Genomic DNA, 12078 nt, shown 5'->3' with positions numbered 1-12078 from the left:
AGTTAGCCAGGTCCAAACCAGACAAGCTCCACCCCCTAAAATTAAACTAAATTTCCCAGATTTCTCTTTGGAGTCTGATTCTCTTGGTACCTTGGCTACTCATCCAGTTCCTGTTCTGTGGTTCAAATTTCACGTTCATGATTCTTACTACTCTGTTTACCTTTTGGTGTCTTTATTTGGATATGTGGTGGCTGACTCTGGCTTTGTCCCACGATCCCACCTCCTGTCTCTCAACTCCTGACATTCACCCCTGGCTGCTCTAGCGCTGGCTCCTATCCACTTGATCTTGTTTTACTACTTCTTTGTTCTTTGCCAGGCCATGCTGGGAGGTCAAGGGACATCCACATAATAATAAATAAAGTATGTTACACTGGGCTTTGCTTAGCTATTTTGTACATGACTCCAAATATATCCATCTTGTTTGAATTAGATTCCCTTGGGGTGGTACTTTTTGATTTGACTTTTCCCGAAGAGAAACAGTATATACTGTCATTGGATAGCCATTTCATAATGAGGTATATCCCATGCCCAAAGAGTAAGATGGTTCAGATCCTGGCTGGTTATATTCATTCAGAAATAGAAGCCCTAAATGTCAGATGTAAATGAAGATAGACAGTTAATTGTCCTCTGGGATCTAAAAGGGCAGACTTAGCCATTACGGAAGAGGTTCTCAAACTTTCATGTGCAAAGAGTTGGGAAGCCAGTAAAATGTAGATTCCTGGGCTCTAACCCTAGAAAGTCTAATTCAGAGATCTGGGTCCAAGAATCTGCATTTTAAACAAGAGTCTTAGGTAATCCTGATGTAGTTAGTCCTTGGACTACCCTTTGAGAAACACTATATCACAGCAATGAGAAATCTGACAAACGTGGGGTAAGCACAGTAATTAAAAGATCCCACCAATCCTTCCTTTCTTAGAAGCTATGATGCACCTTGCCTAAGGCACGTCACCTGGCCAACTCTTTCCTAATACTCTTATTCCCAATCATCAGCTTGGTTCCAAGATCAACTTAATGTTTGTTTTAAAAATATACGTGAATTTCCCAAGTTTCCATAAAAAAGATATTTGAATGTTTTTAGAGTAAATGGGAATAGATGTCTAAGTTATAGCTTTCTCTCAACTGAGGAAGAAGTGCTATAAAGAAAAATATATGATTTAAGCTACAAGCTATTGTCCTTCATCACACATACCTTCTCTTCTTAGAACATCTCCCTATGATGATTTCAAAAGTCTCAAGATTTTACCCAAATCAAACAAGTAAAATATATTAAATTTAATAGCAATCATCGCTACTTTAAATAAGGAATGAAAACATCCATTTGATCCAGAAAACCTTCAAATGAGCTCTCCAGCAATACCTGTATTACTGGTGAAGGTATCTGTACCTGAACATTCTGATGCCCAGGAGCCCGGCAGACCAAGAACAGCAGAGCCCAGGAAAGACGGCAGGCTGTGCACTTGACTGGGGAGGCCATTTCCCTGGGCACGTCCCTAAGCAATCCTGAAGGGGGAGCTCAGGAAAATCAGTTTAATTGGGAGGATTCTGATGGCCATAGGATGCTTTGGGAATCTAAGATGACAGAAGATATTGATGAGCTATGAGATCCAGGAGGCCTGATATTTGAGATAATGGGGCCTCCATTTGTTTCAGGACGATGCCTTCATTTTTGCACTAACATGGTTTATGGCTTGCAAGGGATATGTGGACTGACTGATGCAGACATTAAGCATGTTGGAGCTCCATTCTTACTATTATTGTGATATGTGTATGTATTTGTTTTTTTCCTAGGAGAATCTTTATTTTTTCTCCCAAATCTCATAACTGGTTATACAGACATTTAATTGAGAGGAATAATTATGAATTACAGTATTTTTTCTTTCAAACTTTCCTACCTGAATCATTTATTGCCGACATTACAAGCATTTTAAATATTGTAAAATTAAAGTTTAAAAAATAAACATTGCTAGCAGGCAAGCTCAAGCCCAGAAAAACTCAGTTTTTAAAAAACATTAATGTTTCTTAATCGGAGTCTTGTATACTATAAGACTGCTAATTTACAGGAAAAGAAAGGAATTTAAAGTCAGCAACAAAAGTAGTTGATTGAGAATGAAATTCAGGTAGCTTAACTCCATAAAGGCAAAGGGACAGTGAAACTCGGATACGGATGATCAGAGGTAGGATGACTTAACATGCGAGAATACTAGTTAAAAGCACAAAAAGTTAGGAGTATGTTCTGGGGAAAATGCCTAATTAGGAAATTAAAGCTGAACTGTTGACCTAGAGCTTCTGAACACTTTTGTCACTCTGCTATGCTTTCGGTAAATAAAGCAAGGAGGACAAATTTTATCCAGCTTATGTTTGCTGTTCAACTCTGACCGTTGCCTACTGAATGACTTTAAATATGTGTTACGGAAAAAATGATACCACTTTAATTTCCAGCTCCATCCCCATCTGGCCAGAGAGGGGATAAATTAATATTATCGTGTTTTGTCTTTAGGGCTTCTGATGCCCCCAAGGACCAGCCTGTGGGACAGTCTGTTTTGGCAGAGAGTCTCGGCTGGAATCAGAAGAGCAGGATTCAGGCCAGTTCACGTAACACAGCTCAGAGCCATAGAACACCACTTGCTCCGAGGATGTTGGGCATTGTGCTTCATTAGGAAACAAAATATAAGCTTTCCACACCATTAGGAATGACTTTAGGAGTGAAAGCACATAAGACGATGCCTCACCTCATCAACAATGCACTGCAGAAGCTGGAGAGGCTGCAATGGGAAAGAAGAAAGGAAAAAGTATTAGCCTCTATGCAATATCTTTACAGTGGAGTGGAAAGAAAAAATCATTAATGCAATAAAATATAGCAAGATTAATCAACAACAGCAAACTCTTATAAAAACATTGATGCTCAGGATGTTCTATTATTTCTAATGGTACCTAATCTAATACAGGAAGTTAAAGGTTTGCATTTTCTTCAAAATGCAATTTGCCAAGTTTAAAACAAGGCATTCAAGCATGCAAAGGAAGCAGCCATCAGGAAAAAGAAAAGTGAATTTTTTTCTGAACTCATAAAGCTTACCATTAAAGATCCCTGGTTTTTCTGAATCTGAAAAAAGGCAATATGTAATTAGCATGTCATAATCAAAATGACTCACTTGGACACATTATGATCACTGAGAGAAAATTATTGCATTGCTGGTGGCAATTTGTGGGCATGTGTTAACACAATTTACATAATGAAAATACACAAATGTTAATAGCTCGCTTCTCATTTATAGGCGAAAGTCAGCAGAATGTTAATTTCACACAACACTTTTTAGTACCCTCCAGGTTGTATTAGAATAGGGAGAAAAACCATAATCCATTTCAAAAGGCTGTTTACGATTCAGATATAAATAATGTTTTATATTGCTAGATTGTGAACACTGGGCTTAATGCTGCAATCATTGCTAATGTTATGAAGCTCACTCTTTTTAAATTAAAAACCGATTTATTTAAAATTGAAATTAAATCATAGTCAGAAATTAGAATTTTGGATTCCTGCCAGTGTCTGCTCACAACCCCCTATTTTGTGAAGAAAACTTTAATTATGTGGTTGAAGTATTTGCCTCTGACCCAGGAGTGGGTAAAGACTCCACCTCTTCCAAAGTTCCTTCAGCAGGGCAGCAATGCTTTCTGGGAAAATCAAATTCGTGCAAGTTTTAACACTGGTTTTCAGGGGATAAGAGCAGAGTCAAAGAAGATGCCTGTTCTGGAGGCAGCTGCTCACACAGCTGACACCGATAAACCACATCTCTTAGAAAGTTACTAAAATGTGACACCAAATTAATAAAACATCCACTTAGTAGTTAAAGTATTAAACACTTCAATGTGTGCCCCCCAACCAAAAAAAAAAAAAAATTGCCTGCAGTTATTACAAACTCAATGAAAATGTCGTCCCAGGTACTAAATTTCCTAAGGAGGAAAATTTCAGGAACCAAATATAACTACTGAGGAGACAGTTGTTTGCTGTGATAACTGTGCTTCAACCAGCGGGTAAAATATAGGTAAACTAGTTAACAGTCCCTTATATGCTTTTTTTTTTTTTTTTTTGCGGTACGCGGGCCTCTCACTGTTGTGGCCTCTCCCGTTGCGGAGCACAGGCTCCGGACGCGCAGGCTCAGCGGCCATGGCTCACGGGCCCAGCCGCTCAGCGGCACGTGGGATCTTCCCGGACTGGGGCACGAACCCGCGTCCCCTGCATCGGCAGGCGGACTCTCAACCACTGCGCCACCAGGGAAGCCCCCTTATATGCTTTTAATAGTTCTTTCACATACGCGTTCTCATTAGATCTCACAACCACCCTGAGCTTGGCAGGGATGGTCATCTCTAGTCTATGATGGGAAAAACCGGGCCTCTCAGAGGTGGGCAGGCCCAAGGCCACAGGAGCAGGCTGTGGTTGTGCTGGGGCCTCTCCCGTGCTCCTTTCTCTCCAGCATCATATCTGCCTACAATCACAGCATTCCTTAAAAACCGCTGGATTTGCATGTGTTTATACCTGGCATGGTAAAGTTGATAAATGATCAGTTTTGGCACGTGGCTTATTCTCAACTAGACTGTTAAGCTCCTCAAGGGCAGAAGCCATGTTTTTGCATTTCTTTTGCATCCCTGTGGCTGATCAGCAGACCCTTCCACCGAGTGCTAGATGTTTTAAAAAGTGCTTTCCCATGTATCATCTCAGCTGAGCATGGTACCCACTCCTTCCTGCTCTTGACTCCTCATCATGCCCTCCCCAATCACCACTCCCTGAAACTTCCATCTCAGGTTGACTGGCTCTTAGTCTACTTTGATAGTTCCTACTGAATGTTGTCCTGATGCTTCTTCTTGTTCCTCTAGCCAATGAGTACTTCTGTGTAAGGGTCTGTGGGGAAAGATTTACATTAAAAAGGAAGGGCTTCCCTGGTGGCGCAGTGGTTGAGAGTCCGCCTGCCGATGCAGGGGACACGGGTTCGTGCCCTGGTCCGGGAAGATCCCACATGCCGCGGACCGGTTGGGCCCGTGAGCCATGGCCGTTGAACCTGCGCGTCCGGAGCCTGTACTCTGCAACGGGAGAGGCCACAACAGTGAGAGGCCCGCGTACCGCAAAAAAAAAAAACAAAAAAACAACAACATTAAAAAGGAAGACAGAGCTGTTAACTACCACCCTGGAGTGGTTAGGGTTTTAGTTAACAAGCCACAGCATCTTTAAAAAATCATGAAAAAACCCAGGTAAATTCTCCTATGAGATATCTTTGGTGTTTGCTTTTACAGTTGGTCCTTGATCAACATGGGTTTGAACTGTGCAGGTCCACTTATACGTGGCTAGTTTTCATTAGTAAATACTACAGTACTAAATGGTCCATGGTTGGTTGAATCCATGGATGTGAAGGAACCTCAGATACTTGGAAATTGGGGGCCAACTAAATTGTATGCAGATTAACCCCCTCATTGTTCAAGGGTCAACTGTATTTTTTTAAAGTACACACAGATAAGCACCGCCTCCCCCAAACATTCTCAGTAAGATATATCTACTTCAACAGGAGAGTTACTTTTTCTAATGTACACAGAATTAGAAAGCTGTTTTTGACATCAAAGAGAATGTTTTTCATAAATTTCCAATAGTCAGGGGGATTACAAATTCTCTGAGGAAAACATGTAGCAAACATTTTAAGTGACATGTTTCAAAATGAATTCAGGAATGGACTGTGAGACACTGTTCCCAGTAACATGAGTTGCGTGAACTAAATGAAAATTTCCTCATAAACCGAGACCTTAGAAAAAGTTTCCATCCTGCCCTAATCTGTGGGTTAAAAGCATGGTTTAAGACAGCTTAAAATTGTACTATTTTAACACTTGCTCTTTACTACAAGAAAAGGAGAAACAGCAATATCAAAGTCTGTTTTATGATCTTATAACCATACTGTTATACTGTTTTGCCCAGGTTTTTAAAGGGAGACGCTGTTATCAGGTTTTATCACACACTTTTGATAGCAACACACTACATGAAATCATCTTCATAAATTTTGTATTAAGGTAGCAGTGCCAGTACATGAAATTGATTCAAAATGCTTAAGATACTCACTTTTTAACAGTTACACAATGCAGTGACATATCTTCTTTTTCGCAAGAATCTGATGATGCAACATCATTGTAATTGATTCATTTCTCAATTAAATAAAGCTACTGTGCTTTTCTTTATATGAATGCCACATAGACCATAGAGTTAGATGTATTATCTCCTTCCTCTGTCTCAGATATATGGCCTTAAGTGCTATGTTCTGTTCCTCTGTTAATTCTACCAGAAAAATTTAATGTCACGGTCATATTTTTCAATTCTGAACTGCCATAAACTCAACTGTATTTATATTAGGCATATTTTTCACTGCTAAACTCTTCGTTGTTTACCTTTTTCAAGATCACATTACTGTACAGGCGCAGCAATCATAAAACAGATCCAAACAAAGTCAGCCTCCAGTCGTGGCCTCTGCTTTTGCACACAGTTCATGAAAAAGTGAAGCCCCTAGTTTTGAAGCACATTAAAAGGGGTACTAAGGGTCCTCGATATAAAATGTTAGCTTCGTGAATGCCTCTCTTTATTCTGGGTCTGCCTTGCAAACGCTTAGCTGTGAGAGCAGAGTTCAGAGGGACACAATAACATTGTTAGGGCTCATGTACTGCCTGCACCTCCCAACATATGAGATGCTGTTTATAACTAACTTGTCCAAGTCCACCTTCCTGCCTGTACATTTTGCTTGCGTTGAGCTTTCTATGTCTAACTGATACTTGGGGACAAAGAACAGAACGATAATTGCTCCAGTCATAGGCTTTGCTCATCAGTCTCTAGAACTAGTAGCATTTTGAAACACTATTTAGACAAACCTCTTCCCTCTTCTGGGCATAGATTTTTTTTTTTTTTCTTTCATCAGCCATTAGGTTCAAGATTTTAAGCCACACTAACAGGGGATAGTTATGCCTCATTCTAATATAAGACAGACCCTTATGTGTTTAAATGGGGAAGAATGACTTCACAACAGGCAGGCCTAAAAATCAGTTAGGTCTGAAATTTAGGGTATTACTGCAGTCATATTTACCTTGTATTTCCTTGCAAGGGCCATACAACAGTTGAGTTGGCAATTAAAAAGCTCCCATAATATGACTTGTGACTTGGGAAAGCAAACCTGGAAAGGAAACTGCCAATGCAAAAGTTTGCTCATGGGGCCTCAGCTATTTAATCAATGACTCTGGTGATAAAAATCAACTTTGGAAGGCTCACATTACGCTTCTATCTCTATAAGGGTACTTTTTACACACACAGTGGTAAAGCAGACCTTGCTACCAGCGCTTTTATATTATATTCAGAAGCACAATCAGAAAACTGAAATGAATCCACCTATGTAACTTAGAGAAGACACCAGCTATAGCTTTCATTTTCTCTTTTACTCTCTGAAATTATGGCCTGCCCTGCAGCTCTTGTCTGAGAGATTAATGTGTGACCTGGGTCAGATCTTCCAATATCAGTTGACAAATTTTCTCTTTACATATTTACTGCTTTTCAAGCTTGTGTTATTTTCTCTTAAATAGAAAACAGAAATATAAAATTAAATTATATGGTTGGGATTTTAAAAGAATATCGTTTTTATTTGTTGTGCTCCTGGCATCACATTCTAGCTTTCAATGTTGAACTCTATTCTCTTTTTAAATTTCAAATTTTAGAAACTGTAGTTATTTTGCAAGGACTCTTTTTTTTTGGGGGGGGGGGTCCTTTTTTGGCCGCACCACGCAGCATGCGGGATCTTAGTTCCCCGAGCAGGGATCAAATCCGTGCCCCTTGCATTGGAAGTACGGAGTCTTAACCATTTGGACCCTCCAGGGAAGTCCCAAGGACTCTCTTTTCAAATCAGATTCATTAAGCTATAACTCTGGCTAAATATAAACAGGGATTATGGCAAACTGAGATTTTATATTCAAAATGAAGAATAATGACCTAATTTTTTTTTTTTTTTTTGAGATGGAAGGGACCTCCAAGATCTACTCATTTTGCTGTTAGGGAAACTGACGCTCAGAGGGGAACAGTGCCCAAGGCCACAGATAGAACCTGGCTTAGAACTGACTGCTGACTCACAAGTCTCCCTAGTATGGGGACAAATGCATAAACTTTGGAGTCAGAAAGATCCCTGGAATTCCAGTCAGATCCCCATGGCTTCAGAAGCTCCCTCCCTTCACTAGGCTTAGGGCTCTTGTCTAGCAAGTAAAGGATGAGCTAGAGGGGCCCAAAGGCCCCCCAACCCCCCAAGCTGCCCATTCAAGCACCATGATTCTTTTTCCTACCTGAAGGAGAGCTGACACTGGCACTCAATCTGATTGTATCTGGCACTGTGCTGGGTGATAAGACTTAGGGTCACATCACCTCCAATCCATCATAACTTGCAAAAACAAAGTGCCCAAATCTCAAAAAGCCCTCAGTGAGAGAAAAAAATCACTTCCACATGACCACAAACTGAATACATACTGCTTACTAACACTAACTTAAAATAAGAGTACCCAAACAAAGGACTGTTTTTTTGAAAACGAACAGAACGAAACTTACCCGGGTTAACTACAAATGGGAATTTTGGCAAACTGATATTTTTAGACGCTGAATGTATTATGAGACAAAATAAATGAATAATATATATTATTTCTAATAATATAAATGAACAAAAACAATTCACTTGGGCTATCCTATCTCCCCTTTTCATCAGCCTCTGTCCTTGTTCAAGTTCTTATCATGCCTGTGAATTTATTAGCATAGCTTGTATAGGACAAAACAAAACAGCAACAAAAAATAACTCATAACACTTATTTAAACACAAATCAATCACTTAAAAATAAGTGATAAGAGGATTTAGAAAGGGGCTACTCAATAAGGTGTAAGAAGGTCACTGTGATTCCCACATTCTAAGATCCACTCACTGGCACCTTCTCCCTGCCCCACATCCCAAACTCCGGCCGGGGTGCTGCATTCAGCAGTGACCAGTTTTAAAAAGTTAAAAATAGATATCCCTGAATTTAACAAACAGCTGGGTGGGCTAGAAAGGCTCCAAGATGCCTAGAGGAGGGCACAGCTCAGATGGGACCAGGCAGAAAATCAGCGCAGCTATAAATTAGGTCACTTGGCTCATACTGCTTCCCGAGTTATCAAGGACAATGCATTGTCACACAACACACAACAGCTGGAACACCAAGGTACGGTGCAACATCATTCATGTGCTGGGTCTGCCAATCAGTGAGCAGGAAAAAAAGGACCTGATTGCCAGTGTATACTCTTTTATCCCTTGTGTATGTAAAATTGACATAGCTCAGGTCCTCCCCCACACAGGTGTACAAGAGCCACAGAGTGAATCATCTCCTGGGCAGGTAAATGAGAATTATAATATTTAGTTAGACCTAAATTCTGTGAGAAAAGCAGGGGCTTAGGATCACAATTCAAAACGACCAATGTGAATTACAAAACTGACCTTTTCCCTAATGGTACAAGGTCTGGTCAAGGAGTCCATTAAGCACTAGCTTTTCAAAGATTTTAGACATCTGCTGTATCAAACTTTTCTCTTTTCCTTGCTCCAAAAAATGTGTGGTCTTATTTCAGAACCTAGGAAGAATATCTGTTCTTTGTGTATGGGAGAGGGGTGAGAGGGGGAGGTGTTGCTTTTTCTGAGAAAGGCCTGTTGATCATTCTACTCCTTAGGGTCAAATAAATCTGCCGTAGCAAAAGTTATTTTACTGTGTCAAAATGTCTGAAAGGTTTCTTCTGGAGCTATCAGTTAGTTTGCATCATCTCTATTAGCTTAAATCCCCCACACGCCACAGAGTCCAGAACGATGTTCGAGGTCAAGTAGTCCAAGTCCTTGTTCCATGTAGAAATTCACTTTATAATATTCCTGACAGGGACTTCCCTGGTGATCCAGTGGTAAAGAATCGCCTTCCAATGCAGGGGACATGGGTTTGATCCCTGGTCAGGGAACTAAGGTCCCACATGCCGCAGGGCAACTAAGCCCAACGTGTCTCAACTAGAGAGCCCGCCTGTCGCAAACTAGAGAGCCCATGCACCCTGGAGTCCAGGCGCCTCAACTAAAGAGAGAAAACCTGCATGCCACAACTAGAGAGAAGCCCGCACACCGCAACAAAGAGCCCGCGTGCCTCAATGAAAGATCCTGCGTGCCACAACTAAGACCCGATGCAGCCAAGAATAATTAAAAGAAAAAAAAGAGTGGGGGAACCAAAGAAAAATAAATATTCCTGACAGACAGCTAGCCTGTCTTTGCTAGAAGACTTCCAGTGATGGGATTCCAATGATTCTATCTTGGGTAGCTTGAATTGTTAGGAAGTTCATTCTTATTTTGAGTCCAAATATGTCTTCCTATAAGATGTGCCCATGGTCTGGAGCTGTAGTGATTAAGTCTAATGACAGCTCTTCACATATCTGAAGATAGCTGTCATGCCTCCACAATGTTTTCTTTCCTGAACAAACATCCTATTGATATTTTCTTCCTAGGATCATTTGCTATGTTTGGTTGCCCTCTATCCTTCTCCCTTCCATTAGTAATGACACTCTTAACAACATTTCCCCACCCCTAAGCAGCCCACGTGCTTCGTGGGAAGAAGACTTCGCCCCCCAGCTTTAGAGATGGGGCATGTGGTTCAGGCCTAAACTAGTTGGCATCACCTAAATACCCTGGGTGCAGGGAGTTAAACTGGTCCAATCAAACTGAAGCCCAGAGCCTCTGGTTGCTTGTGGGGGAAAAAGAGACCAGCTCTTGCCTTCTAAACTGGGAAGCAGGTCACCCCAGGAACTCTACAGCCATTCTTGGTCTGTGAAGGGAGAAGCCTAATAAGAATAGAGCTCAAAGTGACTTACCGGATAAAGTTCTACCTAAAACCAGCGATACTTAGATTTTCGGTCATGTAATTCAATAAATTTCCCTTATGATTGAGGCAACTTTGAGTTGGGTTTTCTGTGAGCCGAACCAGAAAGCTGTCTAGAAGGACCCAAGCATGATTTCACATTCTCCTTTGAGGTTATCTTTCTCTGAGTGTGGTGCCATATGTGTACGTTCCTCATAAAGTGTGATATGCATGCCTGAACACATACCTTGCACTGGCTTATATCACCTTGCTTTGGACACTATACACTATTCAGTAGACTGTCATAGAGGCTACAAGTGCATTCACATTTTTGATAGCCACGTCACATAGTTGGCTCAGTGGAGAGAAACAGAGAAGTGTGTAAGTCTTGGGCTGAAAAAGAATTACTTCTTTCCTGTACTCTTCTATTTCTTATGTGTTTCACACTGACAGAGTATTTGAGAGTCAAAATGAGTGGATCATTAAACCAATTACAGAATCTAGACAAGTCTGATGAAGTTTCTACCTGTTGTCTTTCCCCTGTAACTGACAGAAAATGCATCAGCCTTTTATTTGTTTGGCTGAGGAGAGTCTTGCCCAACACTGAAGCAGACTCACAGACTTGGTGTCTGAAAGCACCTGAAAGGTTTTTTAATCTGACCTAGCTTCCACCCCATCTGACCCTTGAATCCCTCCTTTACGCCCCTGCTGACCGAACTTCTGTCTGAATACATACAGTAATGCGGAGCTTACGTTTTCTGACTGCCCATTCTACCTTCTGTTCCAGTTCTACACTAACAGAACAAATCCACATCCTTTCTTACAGAGAATCCTCAAATATCTGAAGACAACTATCACATCTCCTTGGAAGCTTTTATTCTTCAGGTATTAATGCTGGCAGGGTAGACTGGAAATACGGACATGGAAGAAAAGGGGATGAAATTATTAATTTAAAGCCTAAGGATGTGTATTGATTCTTAGTTCCTGCTGATTCTAAAACATGCTATTGCCAACATGTAAAAAAAAGTAAAATTAAACTAAATTATCAATTCATATATGTTTATGAAGTACTTACTCTGTGCCAGCCACTGTACTAGACTCTAGGACTCAGATGATGGATAAGATATAATTGCTGGTCCACAAAAACAAAGTGACTTATTAAGTTCCCTGAAATTTAGTGGCAGA

At 40.7% G+C, this 12078-nt stretch overlaps 1 protein-coding gene across 5 annotated transcripts in view; it reads right to left on the bottom strand.

The window, feature by feature from the left end:
• The window catches only part of MAP2K5 (mitogen-activated protein kinase kinase 5), a 278521-nt gene that overhangs the window by 57265 nt on the left and 209178 nt on the right, over positions 1–12078 (bottom strand). For 4 of the 5 annotated variants that reach the window (XM_029238396.1, XM_029238395.1, XM_029238397.1 and 1 more), the window contains 2 exons: positions 3074–3100; positions 2730–2762 (listed from right to left, as the gene is read on the bottom strand). In XM_029238396.1, coding sequence (XP_029094229.1) covers positions 2730–2762; positions 3074–3100 — 60 coding nt within the window. Of the gene's footprint in view, positions 1–2729; positions 2763–3073; positions 3101–3632; positions 3670–12078 lie in introns of those variants that run through there. The other variant, XM_029238398.1, reaches the window with a different exon arrangement.

This window comes from Monodon monoceros, unplaced genomic scaffold, assembly GCF_005190385.1.
Source record: "Monodon monoceros isolate NGI ecotype Baffin Bay Population unplaced genomic scaffold, NGI_Narwhal_1 Super_Scaffold_21, whole genome shotgun sequence".
NCBI classification, from domain to species: Eukaryota; Metazoa; Chordata; class Mammalia; order Artiodactyla; family Monodontidae; genus Monodon; species Monodon monoceros.
This window is presented reverse-complemented; position numbering and strand designations above follow the sequence as displayed.